This window comes from Durio zibethinus, chromosome 25, assembly GCF_047325235.1.
Source record: "Durio zibethinus cultivar Kanyao isolate XHJ-2024 chromosome 25, ASM4732523v1, whole genome shotgun sequence".
In the NCBI taxonomy this organism is placed as follows: Eukaryota; Viridiplantae; Streptophyta; class Magnoliopsida; order Malvales; family Malvaceae; genus Durio; species Durio zibethinus.
Window position 1 is genome coordinate 12,532,144 of NC_143186.1, and position 25,434 is coordinate 12,557,577.

At 31.6% G+C, this 25,434-nt stretch overlaps 1 protein-coding gene across 4 annotated transcripts; it reads right to left on the reverse strand.

The window, feature by feature from the left end:
* Positions 1-407: 407 nt before the first annotated feature.
* Positions 408-24,927, reverse strand: LOC111275951 (myosin-6-like). Of its 4 annotated transcripts, none has more exons than XM_089754712.1 (43): positions 24,778-24,927; positions 18,978-19,121; positions 18,519-18,664; positions 18,274-18,433; positions 18,059-18,117; positions 17,781-17,940; positions 17,067-17,216; positions 16,845-16,981; positions 16,601-16,747; positions 16,387-16,488; positions 15,954-16,011; positions 15,756-15,857; positions 13,756-13,793; positions 13,480-13,606; positions 12,804-12,974; positions 12,591-12,722; positions 12,386-12,495; positions 12,179-12,239; positions 11,786-11,963; positions 11,478-11,683; positions 10,776-10,895; positions 10,305-10,403; positions 9,667-9,840; positions 9,359-9,532; positions 9,051-9,224; positions 8,703-8,915; positions 8,355-8,567; positions 8,008-8,220; positions 7,738-7,877; positions 7,490-7,604; positions 7,356-7,376; positions 7,161-7,241; positions 6,884-7,054; positions 5,861-6,007; positions 4,956-5,129; positions 3,871-4,002; positions 3,714-3,784; positions 3,483-3,582; positions 3,253-3,309; positions 1,572-1,628; positions 978-1,058; positions 785-867; positions 408-687 (listed from the first exon to the last, which is right to left on the reverse strand). In XM_089754712.1, the coding sequence occupies exons 1-43, from the start codon at positions 24,916-24,918 to the stop codon at positions 573-575; spliced, it is 5,454 nt and encodes a 1,817-aa protein (XP_089610838.1). In that variant the 5' UTR covers positions 24,919-24,927; the 3' UTR covers positions 408-572. The 4 variants fall into 4 exon arrangements, with proteins under 4 accessions (XP_089610838.1, XP_089610836.1, XP_089610835.1 ...); XM_089754710.1 differs by lacking the exon at positions 24,778-24,927 and adding an exon at positions 19,319-19,614; XM_089754709.1 differs by lacking the exon at positions 24,778-24,927 and adding an exon at positions 19,319-19,614 and having other exon boundaries at positions 7,356-7,383; positions 7,485-7,604.
* Between the last annotated feature and the right edge of the window lie 507 nt (positions 24,928-25,434).

The window sequence follows — 25,434 nt, forward strand, 5'->3', positions numbered from 1 at the left end:
CTTGCATTTTAATTAATTTTTCTTTATTTTAAAACTATACGTGATTTACGTTCCTATGTTTTTCTTTATTTTGCATTTTCCAATAACTCTATTTTGTTTCCCAACGTTTATCTAAACCATATAATTGTTTATTACTTCACTCATATAATGAGTGTGCTAAAGACTTCTTGATTACGTTTTGTATCTGGAGTCAAGTTAAACCAATTTAATTGAGAAAAATATAAAAAAAATAAATTAAATTAAGGACACATGTCTTTCCATTTAAAAAAGGTCAAATTGTGAATTTAATCTCTGTACTATTAGAAAATTTGAAATTATGAATTTAGGTCCAGTTTCGAATCAACAACTTTGGAAAGCAAATATATGTAGAGAAGTATTTCACTTATTAAATGTGACTATAACGAATATTTGGAAAAAAAAATTTAACTATAAATATTTTTGCTATTTATTACTTTGTACAAGATGAAAATTTAGGGGGCTGAACAGCTTTTGTCAGCTCCAACCAGAGTCGAATACATTAAAAATTTTCTTCCCCTCCTACCATCACTACAAAAGAATGCTGTGCCTGTGTCTTAATCCTGTAAAAATTGGAAGTCTGGATTCTCAATAAGCTCTGCAGCAGGTTTTACATTCGAAAATTCTTTTACTTGCATGGAGTCGGTAATGTCCTCGACCGAGAAAGGAATGCTACATTCAGAGAGGATAATTAGCTAGTACGATATTAAAGGAACTAAAAAGCTACTCTTCCTTTCTCCTTTTTTAACTTTCATTTTGGTTAACTTACCTGGAATCATCATCCAACAGATAGGAGCTGCCGCTATCATCTTCTGAATCATCTGTCATAATAAGTTTCATGCTGGAAATGACCTGTACAAAGAATGCGTCTTACTATACTAACTAAATGAGACAAAAAAAAACATTTTTGGGTAAAATTCTGGGAGAGAAAGAGAAACCGACTACAATTTGATCTGACTTACATCTGGTGAAACACTTTCAGTGTTGTGTTTGTCATCGCTATAAAGTGTACATATCCTATAGAGTTGTTGAACACTCAGAACCTGGTGAAGGACACAATGTAAGATAATGCAGAGAAATATCTCAACATTTCAGATCAATACATATTTAAATACCAACATACATATTTATATACCCAATAGCAAACAGAAATGTATTGTGGATATCTTTGGACTTTAGTTTCACATGATAAGTTTGGGTTACATGTCAATACGGGCATGACAACCTAATAGGTAATTCAAATGCCCCACCCCTCATATAATTTTGAAATTCCGAAGAATTCCATATCATACCAAAACGGGTTACAGGAGGAAATGAAAACTCATTTGGCACCCTTGCCTTATCATTAATTTCCACATTCATGGATGAACATGCTTTTCAAATACCACAAATGTGAGCCCCTTCATCATGATTAGTCAGGTTTTCTTCACAAGAATGATAGGGAGTCACACTAACTCAACCTTAATTTATTTAATAATTGGAGTTTTCTATGAACCATAGTTTGCACCCTGCCCCATCATCCGGGGGATTACATGAAGAAAGAAAAAGAGACTTACAGTACAAAGGTCATTTGTTATTTCGTCATAGGATAATTTGGATTTTTGATTTATAACCTGACAGGACAAGACCAGTTGTTCAAATTGGAGAAATGAAATAAAACAGAATAATTAAAACATGAAACTAAGAGCAAGGAATAGTGGTTACTTCATCCCATTCCTTTTCATACTCCAAACAAAACCAGAATTTAACAGTAACTAATAAAAATATTTGCAAAAGAAATGCTAGGTACCAAAATTACATTTCTTGAAGCAATGGACCTAAAAATTGTTATGGATGGAGGATAACTATCAAGATTCAAGACTTGACAAGTCGACAATTTCCCATAAAATCAATGAATATAGCAAATTTTAAGATTTTACATTCCCATTATAGATCTATGATTGATTTCAGCCAGACATCACAATCCAAACAAATTAAATACAGAAACCAAAGACTTCAGAAATTTCAATCTTATTCCAACAGACAAGGATGGCTTGAAGAGCGGTTCCTGGTAAACAAGTGAGGAAGATTTTTTATTAAGGCTCTATTTTGTTCAACTATAAAACTTTAAAAAAGCTTGCCTGTGTGCTGGATCTGCTATAAAATTAGGTGGAACGTATATTTCTTTATGCTGAAGGTTTAAAATAGTTGAATATAACTCATAACTCAACACATCTTTCATTAGTTCTTTTCCAAGTTAAGAAAATGAGCCCCAAAGATAACTGGCAAATCTAATAGCAAGATCACCACACATACAGCCACCCCAACCCCCATTTCCTCTCTTTATCTCAAATTTGAAAACTTAATTTTGGGGAAAAAACTGTGGCAGAATATGCATATGTGCCATGCCATATGGTAGCATAACTGTCTCTATTCTACAGACTCAAATCTATCACCATGAAAGCACTTGACTATTCTTAGCGGGTTAAGCAGCTATTTCCACATTTTCACTTGAGTAAAGTCAAATAACCAAAGAACACTGCTACTGTTGCCTCTTCTAAACAACAGGGGAAAAAGTTATAAAGAAATGGACCAAATATTATAAGTCCTATAGCGGGTGCCCAAGGGATCCAATTCTACTCAGGTGCAATCAATTTATTCTTGATTGGTGGGGTATGAGCCATGGTATCCCATCCTACATTACACGGGGAAACTTACAAGATACTGATAGCTCTACTTTTGTTTAAGGTCAAACCAAACCCCAAATTTGCCAAGCCCTGAAATTCAAGAACTAATCATTGTTATTAATTCCACAATATATCAATCCTAAACCTTTATTTTAACATCCAGAAGAGATTGAAGCCAGTTTATATCCTTCTAAAGCCACAATTGCAACTAAATGTTATGAAGTCAAAGTGGCATGACCTTATCAAGGAAGGAAACAAGCAATACATAGCTTGCGCAGTCTCAACCAATTTCATAACCCTGTAGTGATTACTTACCAAGCACATAAGATTTCAAAAAAAAAAAAAGAAAAGTTGAATGAGAATGACACAAATACTTGCATAGAACCACAAGATTAAAGGTTACACAACACTGTAGTGATTACTTACCAGGCACACAAGATTTCAAAATAAATAAAAAAAAAAGAAACGTTGGATGAGAATGACATGTATACTTGCGTCGAACAACAAGATTAATGGTAATGTAACGCAACAAAATTCTAACCTGGTAAAATGAAAAACAGAAGAAACATACCAAGAATCCAACAGCCTGCCTTGTGTGTTTGAGTTCATCCCATGCTGAGCCAGTATACTGTAATTAGAGGAATCACCAAAGACAACCATCAACTCTTAATTCGAAATTTAGATGCAATAAGGTGCCACAACTAATAATCAGACAGGAAAATTTCTGTTGGTGGCATGTTCAAACTTCAAACAATGTGAAATGCCACCTTCAACAGTCATAATCAGAACTAAAGATGTTACCTCTTCAGTCGCTTGGGCACACCATAGTTCCAACTCGGCTAAACCAGACTTCACATACTCCCCATTGCTAAATGTGCAGCACTCTTGATGGAGAAGAAGGCTGTAGCAAAATAAAATAACATCAAATTTTGGAATTTATTCTTATTATCTTATAATAACATCAAATTTTGGAATTTATTCTTATTATCTTATCTACAGTAACAGCAAAATAAAGAAGAAACATTGATTTACCTATTAAATAGCTGTACATTAATATATGCAAAACTTTGAGTGAAAATCTTCTGAACAAGTATGATAGGCACCTAAAAAATTTGTAAAAATAAGTTCATGTTTCATGAAAAAGAAGGAAATACTCCACTTTAATGTATCAAAATTGCAAATTGCATACAAAATTTTCTTTTAATGCGGACAGCAGCCTGTTCAGGCACTCAATAATGCCCTGCCAGTGACTAGCTGGAGAACTATCGCCTTGTGACTCTTCAGAAGTTTTAAAAGCTGTTCCTTCTGATGTCCTAGGTTCCTGACATATAGGGTAATTCATTAGATACATAAAAAAATTGCAATTCCAAGATAAAACTAGTTGCTTCTATGCTTATAAGTCAGCATAGGAGATTAGTCAAGAATGACATTTTGCCACTATCAATTAACACAACTTTTAAAAGGAACAACAGACAACTGAAGCTCATGTAAGAATAATCCTAAACGCACAAATCCATACGACTTAGAGTGCAATTCAAACTACTTATACAGCATATGATATCGTCAGGTAGAACCTAACGATGTAGAAAATGGGAAAATAAGCTTAACAAGTAGAAGTATCTCTTTATAAAATTAATAATGAATTAGCTTTCCGTGCTCAAACAATAAATCATTCACTTTGAGAATTTCAACCAAGCAGGCATTAAGAAGTAAATTGCAGGGAAGTCGACAGAGGAGATTGCGATAGATTCACGTGCATAGAGCAACCAACGATAAAAGACATGATGTTCAAAAGAATAAGTTAAATGTATAGAAAGAGGAAATAAGATAAAATTGAAAAATATGAAACCAAGATGAAATTAATTAATTATTACAACATGCAGTTGAAATTTACACAAAGCAATAAATTTCAGTTTATCATGCAACAAAGCACACATTCTACAAGTTCAAACGAAGCAGCACAGCAAACATAGGATTTGCTTGGTAAGAAGAATCGAAAGGGATGAGGATGGAAAACTTGTTAATCCAATGATTAGAATTCATACGTTCCTACTTTGTAGCTTAACCATTAGATTAACAAGTGTACCATCCTTAACCTTTTGCATTCTTCTTACCAAGCAAAAAGCCTTGGAGTGTGTGAGGTGGAAAGATGGCTTCAAAATAAGCCTCAGAAAGACCACAATGTTTTCTCCTGTATATAGTAACATAATTTTGAAAGTTAACAAAATAAGTCACTAGGAAAACTCAGTGATTGAAATGCATAGCTCCTTATACCTGAATACAACAAGAAACAAGTTGTGACAAGTCCTTTTTCAAGTTCTCTCTTATGATACCATAGATCTTTTCTATGTATGCTGTGAGCTGCTGCTTAAAAAGCAGAGCTGGATACTTGGCCTCAACCTGGCGCACTACACCAACCGGGAGATTGGCAGAAGATGAACGAAAACTCTGAGAACCAACAACAGCATATCACATAATTTTCCTCTATAAGCTCTAGAATCATTCAACAATACAATGATAATGATCATATCACAATATTTTAAAAGAAGAATTAGAGTTCTTTTGTTTCTTCTTTCTTAGTTCTTTTTTTCCTTTTTTTTTTTTTGTGATATGGTAAAGAGTAAAGAATTAGAGGCTGCATTGTTAAATGAGAATGAATGTTGGGCATTTAAGAAACAACATCAGAAGAAAATGAGCATAGCTAAGATAAAGATGCTCAGATGCATGGTAAGACTAGAAGAGACAAAATAAAAAACACAAAGAATAGAGGAAAATTAGAGATAATCCGAATTGAGGAAAAAATGAGAGAAGCCATTTGAGATGGTTTGAACATGTGAAATGTAGGTGTATCTATGCATCAATTAGGAGAAATGAGATTTAGGAGAGACCAAAACTTCGAGACGTAGACCGTAAAAGATGTGGATACAAATAATAGGAAATGATATGAGAGTTAAGGAAGTAGAAGAAAAGATTATTTTTTATAGAAATGAGTGGTACAAGAAAATTCAAAACTATAACTTAACATGATTTTTTTTTTGGCCTTTCATGCAATTGACCCCAAAGTTATGGGATATAAGGCTTAGTTTGTTGCTGTTGTGTAAAAAAGAGTTCAGAGATATGTAAATCATGACTACTTTATGCAAACAATTTATAGACATTGTAATGAATTGTCTTAATACTTGGGTCATCCTTGAAAAAAATGACGTTGGAGTAGGAGGTTTCTGTGCTGCACTTGAACTAGAGGCTTTCAAACTACGTTGAAGCAAAAACAACAATACGGATGTATTCGACAGCCAATAAGCCAAGTGATCATTGTTGTCCTGGTCCTGCAAAACATCACAAGGAATCGTCAATGTTATAGTAAATTTGTTTACCCTCGTCTTTTCAGTCGCTTAAACTTGCTTAATCAGAGAAACATAATTTAAGAATCAGTTAAAGTGATCAGACACAAGTTTCTAGCAAAGAGAAGAATTCCATATTCCCTCCTCATATCTAAATAATTGCTTTTCAACAAAGTAAAAAAGCATAATTGTATCTTCTAAATCCAACAAAAATTTTTTTTTTAAAAAAGAGATATATTGAGGCTCGTAAGCTAACTGCTTTTGTTACTTATTTCTACTTGTTTCTTGCTATCAAAGCAAGAAGCAAAAGTACGTTCGGGTGCAATAGCAAATTATAATAATAATAAAAATAACAATAACAACAACAACAACAACAATATTTTTGAAATAAGAACAAAATTGAGAGTTTTGGTTAACAAAATGAACATCTAACTGCAAACTTTATATTTGAATAGGTGTTAGCTTTTTTTGTCAGTGTCTCATTTTTAACCAAATATGACATTGCCTTTTCCAGGTGTGTTTGCTTTTTGGGAAAGAACTTACAAAAGTAAAAAACAAGTAGCGAAATTGAACCTTTGCCCCACTTTTCCCAATACTATTCTAGAGTACTTAAAATAGCTTTCATCCATTTGCATAGAGAAAACGCCAAGAAACAATACATATTACCAGCTTTCTTAAGCTAACCTACAAGGCAATTTCTAAATGTAGTTTGAACTACAAATCACAAATTGCTACACTAGCTTTTACTTTAGACAATAGTACTGTAATGTAATCTCTACATCAGCAAGAAAAGGGAGGTTGATATTGATGACAAGGATTTGAGATTATACTAAATTTGAGCTTCTGCAATAAACAACTTACCTCGAGTGCAGAGCCAATCATCTGAATAAGACGATCAAATACACTTGTCTTTTCTGCTTCAAATGATTTCCAGTGGAGAAGGCATTTGTATATCGTAAATCCTGCAACAGGCTTTTCTTGACTGAACCCAATATTCTGTGTCACACATTTGATTAGAGCATCTACGCTCTCCTGTGGCAAAGATGATACATACAACAAAAATTAATCCCTAGAAACTTAACCCAATACAAACACTTGAGAAAAAATAGAACCAATTCCATATTATTTGAGTTCATACTTGTTGCCTTTCAATATGGGATCTCCTCATTTTACTATCTTCTCTACCAAACCTTTTTGATGGACCGGAATTTAGTTGTGCCTGTCAGAAAAAACATTCCATCTTAGGATGATAGAAGCAACAAAGAACCAGTTATGCAGACATATCTGATACACTGAGTGAAGAGAAATTATAGTCTCCACATTCTTCACTTACATGATGACCATTTTCCAGAGGCTGCAAAGTGAAAATAAAGACAAACAAGGAAAAATAAGGAAAGTGAAAAAAATAATCAGAACCAGCAAACCAACTCAAGAAAAATAAGGGAAGCATGTTTAAACATATCTTACTGCAGATGTCACAATTGACAAATGCTCTGACATTTTTCTACTAGATGCACTCATCAATGCTTGCTGCCGCAAAACCTGGTCCTCGGATTCCATGTCCAAAATCTTCTCTTCGAGTCTGTTAAAAGATATAGACAATTATTCAGATGAAAGAAAAGCAGCTGCAGTCAAAGAATGAAAAATCCAGTTGACTAAACATTCATACAAACATAAAAATCAAACACATATTACAATTAAATATAGGGATAAACCTCTGCATTGCAGTTTTTAGCTCAATTATCTTTGACTCTGCCTCCAAAGCCTGCTTTAGTCGCTCTTCACTAAGCTTGTTTGTTTCTTCATATTTCCTCTCTGTTTCATCAATTTTCTGTTCTAATGAACTTACCAGAGCCTGCAATGATATTGTGGCAAACAAGATTTCAAGAAACATAAAGGCCAACTTAACAAATTTAAAAAACACATTAAGCAAGCCTAAGTCAAACCTAAGGTCTTATGCAGAAGCAACAAGTGTCTAACAATACCTTCAGCTGTTCATTTTCGGCAGTAAGTTTATTCATCAATTCATCATCATTAACAGGGACCTCCTGAATGACAGGAACTTGTTCAGCAGTGTTCTTTGCAGCTTCATGTTCCTTGATTAGCAACTCTTTTGTTTCCTGAAACTCAAGTTGTATCTTGTCCAAAGCAGATTGCAACCTTGCAATTTCTTGGTTTTTGGATTCCTCTAGGTCAGCCTGACCGAATAAAAGAATCCATTAGAAACAAGAAAAAATCAAATTGCACTACAATTTACTAAGTAGATTTAAAAGATAATATATAATTCTCCTAGGGATTGTTATCCTTTTTGCCAACAATAGTCTTACAATACCTTCTGCTGTCCATTTTCCGCGGTAAGTTTATTCATCAATCCATCATCAATTAGAGGGACCTCCTGTGTGACAAGGACTTGTTCAGCTGTGTTCTTTGCAGCTTCACGTTCCTTGATCAGCAACTCTTTTGTTTCCTTTAACTCAAGTTGCATCTTGTGCAAAGCAGATTGCAACCTTGGAATTTCTTGGTTTTTGGATTCCTCTAGGTCAGCCTGCCCTAATAAAAGAATACATTAGAAACAAGAAAAAAAACAAATTGCACTACAATTTAAAAATTAGAGTTAAAAGATAATATATAATTCTCCTAGGGGCTGTTATCCTTTTTGCCAAGAAATGTCTAATAATACCTTCAGCTGTTCATTTTCAGCGGTAAGTTTATTCATCAATTCATCATTAATAACAGGGGCCTCCTGACTGACAGGAACTTGTTCAGCTGTGTTCTTTGCAGCTTCATGTTCCTTGATCAGCAACTCTTTTGTTTCCTGAAACTCAAGTTGCATCTTGTTCAAAGCAGATTGCAACATTGGAATTTCATGGTTATTGGATTTCTCTAGGTCAGCCTGCCTTAATAAAAGAATCCATTACAAAACAAGAAAAAACCAAATTGCATTACCATTTACAAAGTAGATTTAAAGGATAATATATAATTCTCCTCGTGGTTACTATCCTTTTTTGCAACAAATGTCTAACAATACCTTCAGCTGTTCATTTTCAGCAGTAAGTTTATTCATCAATTCATCAGCAGTGTCCCTTGCAGATTCACGTTCCTTGATTAGCAACTCTTTTGTTTCCTGAAACTCAAGTTGCATCTTGTTCAAAGCAGATTGCAACCTTGGAATTTCTTGGTTATTGGATTCCTCTAGGTCAGCCTGCCCTAATAAAAGAATCCATTAGAAACAACAAAAAACAAATTGCATTAACATTTACAAAATAGATTTTAAAGGATAATTAATAATTCTCCTAGTGGTTATTAACCTTTTTTGCAACAAATGTCTAACAATACCTTCAGCTGTTCATTTTCAGCAGTAAGTTTATTCATCAATTCATCAGCAGTGTCCTTTGCAGCTTCACGTTCCTTGATTAGCAACTCTTTTGTTTCCTGAAACTCAAGTTGCATCTTGTTCAAAGCAGATTGCAACCTTGGAATTTCTTGGTTATTGGATTCCTCTAGGTCAGCCTGCCCTAATAAAAGAATCCATTAGAAACAAGAAAAAACCAAATTGCACTACCATTTACAAAGTAGATTTAAAGGATAATATATAATTCTCCAAGCGGCTGTTATCCTTTTTTGCAACAAATGTCTAACAGTACCTTCAGTTGTTCATTTTCAGCAGTAAGTTTATTCATCAATTCATCAGCAGTTTTCTTTGCATCTTCACATTCCTTGATTAGCAACTCTTTTGTTTCCTGAAACTCAAGTTGCATCTTCTGCAAAGCAGATTGCAAACTTGCACATTCTTGGTTTTTGGATTCCTCTAGCTCAGCCTGCCCTCATAAAAGAATCTATTAGAAAGAAGAAAAAAAAAAAAGAAAAACCAAATTGCACTACATTTACAAAGTAGATTTAAAGGATAATTTATAACTGTCCTAGTGGTTGTTACCCTTTTTTGCATGTTTTGCTATAAGAAATTAAAGAAGGTAGAAATGGACTAATTCAAGCAAGAGTACAGCATTATTCGTAGCCTTCTAATGAGATAAAAAAAAAATGCATCTGCTATCATAATCAATAAGCAAACAAAAGGAGTTGGTAATTTCGTCAAAAAGAAAAAAAATCACCCAGAACCTTAATCAATGGGAAAGCATAGGATCTTCACCATAAAGAAATTCAAATAATAGATTATCACATAGATATTATCGAATTGACAGATAATTTTATGACATATATATGGAAATGTCATAAACCCATCTACTTATAAGAATGTAATTATTATTATCAAGAAAAGATCTACCCTCATTTGTTTCTCCAGCTGCAAGAGCAACGTAAGTTCTTCAACTTGATTTTCCAGCTTACTTTTGGCTTCTTGGAGGGCAACAGTTTCCTTGGCAGCCTGCAGACAGACAAGGACAATCAATTGAAACAATCATGCACATACTAACAGAAAATCACATTAAACAGGTGAAAAGTTTTCTTTTGGCAGGAATGGAAGAAAACTGGGATTCCTAGAGATGATAATTTCAAATGATGCAAGCAAAATAAGCACAAAAGAGAAAATTATTATTCAATTTCACCATAGATTGCTGTTAGTTGGGATTGACTCTAGATATTCCATCATTCTTCTACAATTAATCAAAATGAGCAGAAAATAACATTAATAGTCACATTGCAATAGATTACCTTAGGGAATGTCATCATCTATGAAGAACATTTTGTTGAAACAAAAATACAAGAAATAAAAGAAATAGAGAAATGACAAAATCACCATTTTTAGCTTCCGTAATTCTCTACGTGCAACTCTTGCTCTCCAGGCACATTGTGTGGAAATTGCTGCTTTCTTTAAGCTTAGATAATGAAGGCTGGCCAAGAATCGTCGACATTGACTCTGTAGCAGACATAACTCACATGGTATCAATATACTGATATACAAATTATAACAAAATAGCAACCAGAAGTTGCAATGACAAAAGGCATCAGAATTTTTTCTTCTGCTGAACCAACTAGCATCAACATTTACTGCAATACAAATAATATAACACCTAAAAGCAAGACTTGGCCCTTTTTATTGGTAAAAGTTGAAACTAGAACCTCCCTGAGCGCAATCCCACTCTTTACAACCTAGGGCACAACAGGGACTGCTTCTGCTCTTTACAGTTATAACTATTCGGAGGACAGAGTAGACTTTTTCTCCCTTTTTAATTTTATTTTTACTGGCAAAACCTATGCCTTACACTCAGTACAAATTTGATCTAAAACGACGAAAATGCTTGACCAAAGTAATGAGAATTCTAAATAACATACATTCTTATTTCTATAGTCTACTGATTTAGATATTAGGGGGAAAATAAACAGTAACACATGGTTGAATGAAAATACAAATTCCTATAAAGAAAGAGTAAAACTAGAAATAAAAAGAAAACTTGTAGCTATTAATATTTCATTAATTGAAAGAAATTTTTATCTTTACCTGAATTACAGTAGCAGCTCTTGTTTGCTTCCTGAACAGAAGCTCATTATGTGCAGCCATCTTACGCATACCTGCTTGAATGGAAATGGCTGAGAAGTACAAATTCTTGTATGCTTTCCTTGCAACAAACTTGCGTGAATGTTTTTGAATATTCAGACAAGCAGCTTCTCTTCTCATTCCCTCATACTGATGGCGTGCCACTTGTCCTGCAACCAGGTTAAAGACAAAAAAATTAAGACGGTAGATAGAGGTCAGCAATTTCAACTCATGATACAATCACAAATGCACATACATGAAATGCTTGTTACCTCTACACAAGGCTTGAATACGTGTGGCAGATAACTGCAACAAGATATAGTGTTTGCGATGCAAATATGTACGAACTTTTCTCTGTATAACACTTGCTGATCTTCCTAAGACCTCACTTCGACGTGCATCTAGTTCGGCCATCTGACCAGCCCTGAGAAAAACTTTTGTTTTGCCAATCTGCAACGGCAGCAAATATGTAAGGTATGGTATTAAATGGTCCAACAGCTTAGTGGAAGCAACAATATCTAAATGCACTAGATGCCAAAACTGATGCACTCAGCCAGCAAGCAAGAGATGTGGACATGATATACATGGACTACTTAAGATATACACGGAATGAAAAAAACTGTCCCAAACTTAATTTTAAGAAAATTTATAAATTCAGGATGTACCTGATAACCACTGAGATTACTCTTCTCCAGAATCCTCTTGCTAGCAGCAACCTCATTATGGCTACCACAGAATAAGTAACAGATAAAGAGAGTTATGAACCTTACTGGTAACTTATGGATTCTAGTAACATAATTCTAAAGAATAAAAGGTACACCTAAATACAAGTAATAATTTTGAACAGCAAGAGTGAATCTTGGACAAGTTACCTCCCACGGAGAACCTCTCGAGCCAATATGGCAAACCGATCTATAAATTCATGAAACATTTTTCGAGAGGGAAATCCAGCACAACTAATTCTAATTGCCTCCATGACTCCCTGGAATCAAACATGTATCAAACCAATCATTCATGGACATACAGACAAGCTGCTTATCAGCAAAAGCAAGGATTAACCAAAATATCAAAACTTACCCCACAACGAAGTTGTTGTAGTACATTATTGTTTTCAAATATTGCCGGCTTAAGAGCATTATTTGGCTTTACGCAGCGAATGTAGTGCGGTTCAGTGGCACTCAAAGTCTCGAGCAAAGCTTGGAGTTGTTGCTGTATGATACGAGTGAAAATGAAAATAAAAATAAAAGATGAAGCATAAAATCTGCCTTTAAGATACAAGCAGAAACAGACCTTGAAGCGAGAACCTATTGAGGAAAACTTTGATGATTTGGAAGATTCCTCAGGTAAAGGAGGAAACAAGCTTGAAACAAAAGAGCATTTCGAAGCACCCAGTAAAGCTTGATGCTCTGGAACAACATAATCTTTGTTCTTGTCCAGGAAGAGCTCAGTCTGGTAAGTCACCTATGGCAAAAATTCCTTCACAGTGAATATTAAGCAGATTTAACAGAAGTAAATTTGAAAATCATCGCTGTTGTGACTATTTCTAATTAATGTTGAGACCGTTTTAGATTTATTTAAGTTCCAGTGTTGCCGGTTTAATTAATCACAGAATAAAACAATGATACTAGTTTATGTTATTTAGGTTCCATTTAATTTGTTGAATCAAGGTTTTTAGGAGATTCCACATTTGCTAAACATGGGTACTTATGCTTAGCTTGAGTATAATTAGTCCTTGTTTAAGCTTAACCAATTTAAAGCTGTGTTTGTTAGTCAAGTTTAGCTTCTATTTTGCAAGATGGACATCATCATGTCCTGCAGTATTAATGAGTAATAAGCAGCCAAAAACCTTATACAATCTAAATTTAGTGGAGAATAACAGAGATATTTCCAGCAGCCTTATCTTTCATCTTGCCATTAACTGCCTCCATGGTTTCTATGGATGCCCTACCATAGTAAAGATACTTACATCGCCAGCATAATGACAAATGGTAAAGTCAGTCCGTGCCAGCTTAGGCTTACTGAAGCGTTTATGGTCTTTAAAAGTCTGATAAAGCTTTTGAGCAAATGTCTCATGTGTTGATCTGGGAAACATACTATAAAAATAGCAGGAGTTATTGTCACAATTTCACAGGGTGGTTGAAGCAAAAGAAAATTAAAATTCGCAATTCTAGGGCTAGATAAACCAATTTTCTTAAAATAAGTGGAATAGTGATTTATCATTGTTATGTATTCTGATACCTACCAAGCCTCATCAAGAAGAGCTACGATGCCACCGGGTTTCTGTAAGCAGAAAAGTAAACATTAGTAGATAAAACTTATATCACTCATCATGACAAATTAATCCCCCCATCCAGTTTCAGAAAGTTCCTCTGTAGCTTTATTTGCAAAAAAATAATAATAATAATAATTACAACATCAATAAAATCAAAAATTTTGTCAATCTTATAATCTTACTCCCAAGTTTACAGGATATGTTTTTTTCTCAATTCTTTCAATGTTAATATTTGATTAAAAAGAATATTAAAAAGGGCAGTGGCTAACATTTTGACATGGATGGAGAATTTCATTCATACAATTAATAAATTTCTGATAAAAGAATAAACAGATAAAACATAAATAAAGGAGAAGAATTAATTGTAAATATAATAATTGTCTGTTACAAGCAATCAAAATACATTTGACGCACTACTAGGATATGTGACAACAACTAAAGCATAGTCTAAACCTCGAATTAATGGCAACAAAAGACACAAAGCTCCCATTAACAACTAACAAGATACATGGAAATTTCATTTTTTGAAAAAAACAAGACAAAAAAAATTCTGATACCAACATCGAGCAGACAACTAAAATATAGGTAAATTCCACCTACACCGCCTATGGTTTCAACTTTTCCTACATAACACCTTTCGATTTGGTTTTACCTCATTAGCACCCTATAATTAAGTTCTGTTCCCAGAGGGGTATACTGTTAATTTCACCCAATAAAGTTACCAACACACCCTCCATTCAAAAGTTATCATATTCGTTCACACTTAACTATATTTTTGTAATTTTGTCAGGTACAATTAGCAGCATAACCTGCTATGAGAATGGAACTTATCCACAAGGTGCTAATTGAGAAAAAAAAATCACAGGGTGCTGTGTGGCAAAAATTGAAACCACATGGGTTCTAGGTAGAGTTACCCTTAAAAGTTTCTTTTTTAATATTTGAGGCCGCTAGGGATTGAAGCCAAGTTGCCAGGGATAGAAGTCAGGTCACTGGAGCACAAAATCCAGTATTCTATCAACAAACCATACCGCCGTCGCTATGTCTAAAATTTTCATGATTTTATCTTGTAAAAGAGAAATTCTAAAAAACAGTTCTGATCAATATCAAGCAGACAGTAAATGTTCATGATTTTAGCTTCTAGTGTATGAAACTACCATCATCCAAGTTGTATATAATCTTAGAGTCACCAGATGGCATGATTTACAGTTCCTCATACTTTTTAAAAAGGTTTACATAACCATACAAATTTCACAAAACGTAACTCCCCCACCCCCATATAAAAAGTTTAGAAAAATTAGTTGAACCTATCATATAAGGCAATTAGAATTACCATGAGCTAATAAAGTGACTTACGGTGGCCAAGCAATCTTTATCTAAGATTAATGCAGAGCACCCACTTGGCTTGACAGATGCATTTTCAATCCAAAAACCATGTGTTTAAATTGCCATTTTTGGGAAAAAAAATTAAAAATTATTAACGCCGTTTTAATTAAATAACACTATATCACCAAATAAACAAAGGCCAAGATCTAAAGATACCAAAATTTATTCACCAAAGATATTCAATTATCCATGACAGAAATGCAGACCTCTTATACACACACTAAATAAAACATTATAGCACAAGGAAGATTTCTGATGAAAAATCAAACCACTAATGCAGAACTTTTGAATCACAATTAAATTAATATTTTTTTGGCTTACTAATAAAAAAGTTACCCATCAATCAAGTACTGCTGGTATCTATATAGAGACAAATGAAGTCCCCCCCTCCAAAAACAAAAAAGATCAAAAAAGAAGAAAACAGGTTGATAATACATAGTAAATGTATAGGTATACATGGACATACACACTCAAAATATATATGTACATATGTATATCCACAGAGTTTGTCACATAAATTGCATATTGCAAGTGAGATACTGGTCATAAAAACAACAACAAAAAAAATAGAAGAAGAGGTGACATACCTTTTCAATAAGATCAAGAATATCTTGATTATCAACAAATTCTATATAACTCCAGTCAATTTCTTCCTTTTTATATTCCTCCTGCTCCATCTTAAAAACATGCTGGCAAATCACAGCATCGGTCATGTTAAGCATAGCTTTACAAACATAAAAGCTGAAATTATCCTAAAGGCACCAGCATCAATCTAATCCATAAACCTGATTAAAATGCTGCTGCAGCTTTTCATTTGTTAAATTGATGCAAAATTGCTCAAAACTGCATAGAATGAAAATTTTGAAAATTATAGAAGTATAGGCAGAGCCAAACTAAGGAATATGGTGAACAGTTGTGCACACTGTAAAATCTGAAAAACAGACACAACATGCAGGCAGAATGAGCTTTTAAATACGTATAGAATGCTGCAATTATTCAAAAAGAGAAATTAAACACTAGCCAAGAAAGAGCAGCAGTAGTACCCACAAATTTAACTAGCAATAGAGACCCTGCATAATCTTAAGGTTTTTTCACACATCATGGCCTTAAATTATTGAATTACCCTAAGTAGACATCCCAATCACGGAAAAAGTACAGGGATGTTTGAAAGAAATTGATTCCTGTAAATGACGAAAACAAAGCATACCGGTTAAGCACCTGTTTGTCTTGAAACTCTCAAATCCATAAATATCCAGAACACCAATCAACAATTTCGATTCCGGATCCTGACCAATAGAAACATTTATCTTGTCCACAAGCCTGGGAAACCAGAGTGCAAAATGTTAAGAAAAAACTATAGATAAGAAGTGTTCAGTTTGTGTATCTGTGTGTGTCTCTCCAGAATGAATCCATCTGGTACATTGAAAGTTACCAGTCAAATAATTTTGAATAAACAATTTTGGCCAAAGCATCTCTGCTGAGAGCTGCAGCATCTGGATCAAGCGATTTTGTAATGCTCTCATCACGAGTCACAATAACACGTTTACATAAAGAGTCTTCAAGAGACTTCTCATCACACCTAAACAAGAGAGGCATATTAGAGCTTTTCCATTCACATATACACATAAGGACGGCAACATGGATGTTTAAGAATAACAGTAGCAATGACAAATTACATGAAAAGTTCCGCTGCAGTTCTTAGATGGAACCGAGATTTATCATCCTTAGGTTCAGCAGCATCTGATTCCTGTCCCTTCGCAAACTCAACATTTCCTAAATGTAGAATTGCAGCCACAACCCGGAATATTCCATCCTGAGATAGGAACACTCAGAAAGAGATTAAAAGAAAAAAATAAAGTTAAATAATTCCAACTAAAATAAAAATCAAGATACATTACCTGCTCTGCCTGACTGACCCCAACAACATCCATAGCTCTCCTAGTTGCAAGATACTCTCTAGAATCATCTATAGCATCCAGCTCATAACAATTTGACTGATTTAAATAATGAAAAGTTCGTGGATTTCCCAATTTGTACTTCTCAATATCCTGATGACATGTATTAGGAAATAAAACCAGAAAAGACTTAGATGTCTCTTTGGTAACAAAAAACCAGTCAATGTAGGCAAAAATGAAGTCCCGATGTTAGAATAACAGAGTTGGCTCTTTTATCACAAGAGGTATCATGAGGGCCCAAAATAGTTTTATTCTAATGTTGCATTAACCATATTTGTAAACCTAGATCACGGAGATCTAAACATGGCTGCTATAACATATTTTGACATGGAAAGAAATCTTCAGAATAACATAGCCAGAATTTGATAACCTAGCCCACAGAGTTTGAAAGTGTTGCAAGCTATATTACTAGAGACCTAATTTCAGCAACTTTAAGATCATCCTTAAGCTTGTACATTACATTTCAGTCCAAAAGAATACTCAGTTTCAGTTATTGAAGCATAATTTTTTTAAAGGAAAACTATATCTGAAGAACCAACAAAAGATTAAGCTAGAGCAAGACTTCTACTTTAAATTTTTTTTTTAATTAGCATTATAAAATAGACCTGAATTTATCTGTGAAGTAAAATGCAGAAAACTCAGAGGAGACACCATTACCTCCTGTGGTGCAGCACAAAGCATATAAAAGCAATGATAGTTTCTCTCTGGATCAGACACTTGGCAAACACGAGATCGTTCTAGCAAATAAGTCCTTATTGCAGCTCCTGAAATTCTCCCCCTTTGATCGAACTGAATTTCCACGAACTTGCCAAAGCGACTGCAATTACATCATATTCAATCAGGGGCAGTCCTTTCATCAACTAAAACAAGAGACTTGACACAAAAATCCTCAAGGCATGATGAATAAACCAGTGTCCTGAATACAGATTTCCAACCTTGAATTATTGTTTCTGACGGTCTTCGCATTGCCAAATGCTTCCAGAACAGGATTAGACTACATAAGTAAGAACAAAATAATTAGGAAAAAGACCCTTTTTTTTTTGTGTCCGAGCAACCTCATTTTCCAAGAAGGGGGAGGGAGGGACCTTAAATCCAAGAATGCAATATCAATTTCCCATATTGCAAAACTAAGTTAAGAAGTTTGAGCTACCTCCAAGACCTTCTGCTCCACAGACCGTTCTTCTTCCTTGTTAATTCTCCCACCCATATAGGCTAGATAGCACATAAGCATCTTTGTACTCTCTGTTTTACCAGCTCCACTTTCCCCACTTACCAGAATTGCTTGGCTAATTCTCTCATTGATCATCTGTCTGTTCACAACATTTATTACATCAATGATGCACATCAAGAATGCAGAACTTTATGATTGATAAGAGAAGCGTAAAAGCAGACTACCTATAGGCAGAATCTGCAACAGCAAACGGATGTGGGCTCAGCTCACCTAAAGCTGCTCCTTTGTACTGTTCCATCACGTGACTGTCATATAAATGTGGCAGTCTTCGAAAAGGATTTACGGCAATCAATATATTTCCCGTGTAGGTCTGTATTAAAGATCAGCATATTTAGCTTCACAAAACAGTACATCTCTCTAGAAAAACTAAAACAGCCATACAGCAAATTAAAGCAACATATTCACACTCAGCCATCATAAATCACACTCGAAAGACTGCAATATGTGAAACATGATGTAAAATAACTAATCTGAGTAACCACTGCCACAATGTCATAACAAATCAAACAATCTGAGGAACATGCTGTGGAACAGCTCATCTGAGAAACCCCTGCCAACTTCAAACTAAATCTAACAATTAAAAGAGAAGGGTAAGGGGATGCAAATCAGCAATTAATACTTACGTATATTTCATTATCATCGTAACGAAATCTTAAATTCTGCAAAACCCCAGGTTCATGCAAATATGCTAGCTTCGTCATATCATCAACACCACTTGAAGGAAATTCAGGGTCCTTTGGATAGACATTAGATATCTTGGCCACAACCTACACAACATGAAAGAAATACAAAAGCCACAAACCTTTCAATCTCTAATTTCATGTACTCAAACAATGACTAAATAAAGAAAGAATATATACAGACCAGCATACATAGTGACGGAAAATTAGAGCTTGAACTAATTACAGATGCTGTTAGATGAAGTGATGAACCATGTTCATAATCTAAAGAAAATATGTTTTACCGTTGAAAGATCTACATACTGCACATATAATTTGAACAAGAAGTTGTAAAGAAGCAGCTTCAAAAACGCATGACTTCCCAGAAGGGAGTTAGAAACAAAAGTAATTTCCTTAGCTTCCCTTGCATCAGGAAGCTGTTTTACTTCAACATTCAATTTACTTCAGCGCACTTTTATCAAACACTTCATGCACGATGAATTCAAGTGACGACTCTTGAACCCTAAATATAAGAAAAATCCAAAATTCAAACCTATTAGAATCCTGAGCCTTAAAATATTTCCCTAAGTTATTGCTGTACTAAAGATCTTCTCCCACCCCCACCCCCCCATTACCTTACCTCTTACCTCATTACTGACTACAACTAGTCCTTCTCTAAAACATAAAACATATCTACAATTAGTCTGCTTATTCAGTATTTTGAATGAACTAGAAAGGTTCTCAGTCATTGCCGCCGGTCTATAAAATTAAGTGTAAATTTCATCTAAATTTTAAATTTTAAGCATAATTCAACTTAAATTCATTAATTTAAAAAACAGATATTCCACTCAAACTTTTTAATTAATAAAACAAGGAAATCCTTCTATAATTATTTCTTAATTATTCTGATAATAATCTCATTAAAAGATCATTTTACTTTTAAAAAATCAATATCCTCATCAAATATTCACATGATATAATATTTTATAATAATAAATTGTTTTTATTTTATCTCAAAATATATAAAACATATTAATAATATAAAAAGATTTTTTAAATGCAACATATAAAATCAAAATTTATAATTACAAATATACTAATATGTAAATATATTTAAAATAAGATGAATATATTAAGCATGTAACAATTTTAACCAAATCTTTTTTTTTTTGCAACCAAATAATTTTTCTTATTTTACCTTACATGTTCTTTTTTGTTTTCTTTTAATTTGTTCCATGTCATGTTCAATACATTCATTTTATTATACATATTTACATATTAACATATTTATAATTATAAATTTTGTTTTTATATGTTGCACCTAAAAATTTTTTTGTACATTATTAATATATTTTATATTTTTTAAGAAAATTAAAAATATTATTATAAATTTTTATTTTATGTGAGTATTTGAAAATATTGATTTTTTAAGAGTAGAAAGATTTTTTTAATAAAACTGTAAATATAATAATTAAGAGATAATTGACAAAAAGACTTTCTTATCTTATTAATTAAAAAGTTTGGGGTAGAGTGTCTATTTTTCAAACTAATGGTCTTGAGTTGTATTATACTTAAAACTTGAAGATTTTGATATTCTTTACCTTAAAATTAATCTAAGAAATAATACAAAAAAGTGAAAATTAGTAAACAAATAAATTGTCCCTTATGAAATTGAGATAGATTAAAATCTGTCAAATTTAGATTATTTTAGTATCTCTATTAATTAGCATATTTTGTTGCAAAATTTATCTAATTAAAAACTAAAAAAATAAAATATGAAAAACAAAAATAGGTTACCACGTAGACACATTCATAGTTTTTTTACAAAATAACTTTTAGTAAGAAAGATAAAAAAATGAAAAGCAAAAAAGCAAAAAAGAAAGAAAGAAAAATTTTAAAAAAGGAAAATAAAAAAAAAAACTCATTGGAATATTACATAGATATCCTAATTGAATGAAGATTTTATTGGATATAAATTGTCTTATCATTCTTGTTTGTTGTTTTTTTATTGCAAATTTTATTAAATTAAAAAAATAAAAATAAATAAATTTAGATATCATTTGTATATTTTTTTAACAAAATTTATCTAAATTAAAAGAAAAAAAAATTTTAAAGAAAAAAAAAGAAAAAAAGAAAAAAAATAAGATGGCAAGTCAAAGTATTAAATAATACCTTTATTTATATAATACATATATAACTATAAAATTAAATAATTAATTAAAAATATTTTTATTATATAGTTAAGGTAAGATGAAAAACCATAAATTTATATTTGACTCAACCTTGATTTCGTGAAAAAACATTGATTCGATTTCAAAATTAAAAAAAAAAAAAAAACTTATTGGATCTAGATAAATTGAAACTTATAGTGTATGAGTTGTTTTATTATCCATACATTCATTAATATTTTTCTTAAAAATTAATTTATCGATTACATTTGTTTTCAATTATATAATTAAAAAAAACCCAAAAAACTAAAAAAGTAAAATAGGATGTCATGTGTATACATATATTGATTTTTTTGAAAAATTTATCTAATTAAAAAGATAAAAGATATAAATCTTTTTAAATTTTACCTTTGATATTATTGATTAAAGATATCATTTTCTAATTTAATTTACTTATACTATAAAACTAAAAAAAGTCAAAAATATTAAATCTAAATACCACGTTCATATTTCCATCAATATCTATTTTTTTAACAAAAATATCTATTAAAAAAAGGTAAAAATATTTTTTATTAATAATATAAAATTAACTTCACCTATAATAAAAATAAAAATATTAAAAATGTTTATTAAATATAAAAAAAGAAAAAAGTGAAAACCCTAAAAAAGGAAAAAAAAAGTCAAAAAGAAAAAAAAATTGGAGTCAGCAAGTAACATCAATAGTAATAAGTTTTTTTTTTTTTGCCTGAAAATGTATATTATTGATTTTAAAAGAAAACTACCAAAAAAGAACTGAAAAAAATTTCAAATTCAGATGTAACATCAACACTTCCATTAATATCCATTTTAAAAATTATCAAATTAAAAAATAACGAAAAATACATATTTATTAAAAAAGGAAAAATAGTAAACAGGAAAAAAATTAAATAGCAAAAGCAACAAAAAAATAAAATACCTAAATATGTGAAAAAAAAAATATCACACTTTAAGTATCAAGTGACTCTAAAAAAAATATAAAAAACATTAATTAAGTTTTTTTCAAAAGAGCAAAAAAATTAATATTAAATGGGTCTCAACTAAAAAAAATATTTATGAAACATAAAAAAAAAAAGACACATAACACCAAAAAAGTTTTTACAAAATGCAAAAAAAAAAAAAAAAGTGAGTCTTACAAAAAAATAAAAGCGAGTTATAAGTTTAAAAAATGCATTAATTAGAAAAAAAAACTAACAAGAAAAACTAAATAAAAAATTGTCCCAAAAAAAAATCGACCCATTAAAAAATTAAAAAAAACTTTTAATTAAATATTTTAAGATAAAAAAAGTAAAATATTCACCGTTAAAGAAAATGAGAAAAAAAAAAAAAAAAACAAACTCTAAAAGCAAATGGTTCCAAAAAGAAGTGGATCCCACATGAAAGAAAAAAATAAAAAAAAAAAAACGAAAAGATTACTGCTAAATGCACCACAAAAATGATTTATTTATCCTTTACTTATCGTATCGCACACCTAAAACATAAATTTATCAAAAAACCCAAATACCCCGCCTCCCTTTCTTTCACACTTTATCTTTTCGCTCTCTTCCCAACTGATAATTTTAAAGGATTTTAAACTCCATCAAACCAAATTTAAAAGAAATTTCACCCATTTGCAGTAAAAAATTATAAAATTAAATATAAATTTTTTATTTTTTTATTTTTTATTTATTTTCATATTTAATTTCATAAAATTTCATGTTAAAATATTTTGGTGTGATTCAAAATTTTTTTTAATGAATTTTTAAAAAGTTTTAAAGTTTTCTATAAATGGATGTTCAAAAACATTTAAAAACTTTCAAAATTTTAAAACTTTTGAAAATAGATGTTCAAAAATCTTTATAAATTTTTGAAAATCTAAAATTTCGAGAAATAGATATTTGGATGCCTTTAACAACTTTCGAAAACAGATTTTTGATGATTTGTAAAGACTTTTAAAAATTTTATTTTCAGTAAATTATATGATTCTTCAAAATTTTATTTCCAAAAGAAATTTATGATTCCAGAAATCTATTTCTAGAAATTTGTGTGAAAGTTAAAAAAATAATTAAATAATTTTACTTACAAAAACTTTTTAAAAAATTGAAATACGAAAACAAAAGCTGAAATACATTTAGCAGCACTCAAACAAAAAAACGGAAAACGCAAATGGATTCCAAAACAGTGAGTCCCATCTAAAAGGAAAAAATATATAAAATATATATAAAAAAACTAAAAATTATAAAAAAAAAATTGACAAATATCATCATAAGAAAAAAAAACAAAAATAAGCAAGTGACACGTCTCCCCAACAGTGACACTTACACTGCATGACTTAGCAAAGGAGCCCTTTTATCAAGCCACGGTCCATAACATTAGGTAATATGAAGGCATTACATCTGAATTTAAATTAAAAAAAAAATTATACTATCAGCACTAGCATAACGGTCTCAGACTAATTTTGAGCAGCAATCTACTCATATTTTAGAAGTTAGAGGTTTTCATTTTCAATTTCTCTAAATGAGCTTATATCTCATTCGACCGAAAAATATCCCATTAACAAAGTCAAAAGAATTCCCAGTATCATTTATAGTCCTTCAAACCATGACAAGCAACTAGGTACTAAAAGACCAATACTATTTGCTTTTATGTTTGTTAAAGCAAGTGGTGGATCTTAACATTTGATTTTGAAATGTCAATTAATATTTATTAGAATTTTTTTTCAAATGTATATTATTATATTATCAATATAAATATATTTATGAAAAACTATACTAAAAATAATTTAAAAAATTATAAATTTTATTCATTTATAAGCAAATGTACAAACAAACATCATATATCAAATAAATAATCTTACTTGAAATTTATAAACAATTTAAAGCATAAAATTATAAATAAATCAATTGTTAAATTAACTTAAAATAAAACATAAATACACAAATTAATATTTTATATAACACCCATTCATGAATTGTCAAATTTTAGCTATCCAAGAAAAATCTATATGAGACCTGTTTTATTAGTTCTCTCCTTGCCTATGACACTTGGAGTTCAAAATATTTTTAGCTAAATATCGTTAGATGGTTTAACTAAGTCAATCGAGCATAAAAGCATTCGCATTGAAAGCAAGAGTTTCTGGATTCATTAATTCTATTAAAAGACACGGAGTGTTATTTAGAGGATTCTAAAATTTTGGGAACCCTCTAGCTTGTATTAGGATCCGCTTCTGCTGTAACTGTATTTGTTGTTTAGAAGAACATATAATTTTGCCATAATGTCTAGATATTCACAAAACATAATTAAAGTCATTTCATCATCCCATTAAGGGAATTCAATAACTTAACTTAAATACTTCCAAATTCCAATTTAATAGACATATATATATTTGATGACTACAAGAAACAAAGCAATATAAATCATTCATCTAAGCAGTAAATCATTTGGTTTCCAACTAATTGTTGGGAAATCTAACATATTTTGAAAATAAAAAAGTAACCAAAAATTTTTTTGTTTGGTTTTTAAACTACACCAATAAAAAGGAGAAAAATAAATCACATAAAATCTTGAGAACAAGTACTCACCGTCTTCTCTGGTGTACACTTTATTGTAATCTCTTCCCCATTAATTTCCGTCACTTCCCCATCTATCCATGCTACCTCTGGATCCTCCAACCAAACAAGAGATCCAACAATAATATTGGATGGAGCAGCCTGTGAAGCCATGTTAAATCATCAGAACATCAATGTAAAAGAATAAAAATTTATCTCAAACAATGAAACATATAAAAATAAGTTGTATTTTTCAAGTAGATATGTAAGGCTAGCAAAAGGTTGTGCAACATATTCTGTAACCATCATCCAATGTCACATTGGAGAAACTAAACTTTGGCTTTTATGTTTCTCACCCTATAATATTCTATCATCCGTTTAGTAAAAAGTTAAAAACTCCTGAATTTTTCATGATCTCTACCAAGAAAAAGACTAAGGCTGTGAACAACTAATCCTCTTTGAGCTACCATTAGATTTAGTAAGCTAGCTACGTTACAAAAGGCTAGTATATTATGCTCATGCTGCACTGGAAAAACTTATTGGTTGAATTGCATTAAGTAAACTATGACAGAGCTACTTTTCAATTAATTTCAAATAACAATGTCCATGTTTCTGACTATCCAAGGATCTTGCCGACTAAGAAAAAGGGAAATGCAGCTCTAGAAATTTGAATTACTTGAACAAAACCAT

Bases quoted from the DNA above. Each gene is read 5' to 3' on its own strand.
- LOC111275951 (XM_089754712.1), bottom strand. From the start codon at position 24,918: ATGGCTTCACAGGCTGCTCCATCCAATATTATTGTTGGATCTCTTGTT. The intron at 18,665-18,977 runs GTAAGTATTAAT...TCTTTAATACAG, and splicing joins ACGATGATAATGAAATATAC to ACCTACACGGGAAATATATT. The intron at 8,568-8,702 runs GTATTATTAGAC...TTATTAGGGCAG, and splicing joins CTGAAAATGAACAGCTGAAG to GCTGACCTAGAGGAATCCAA.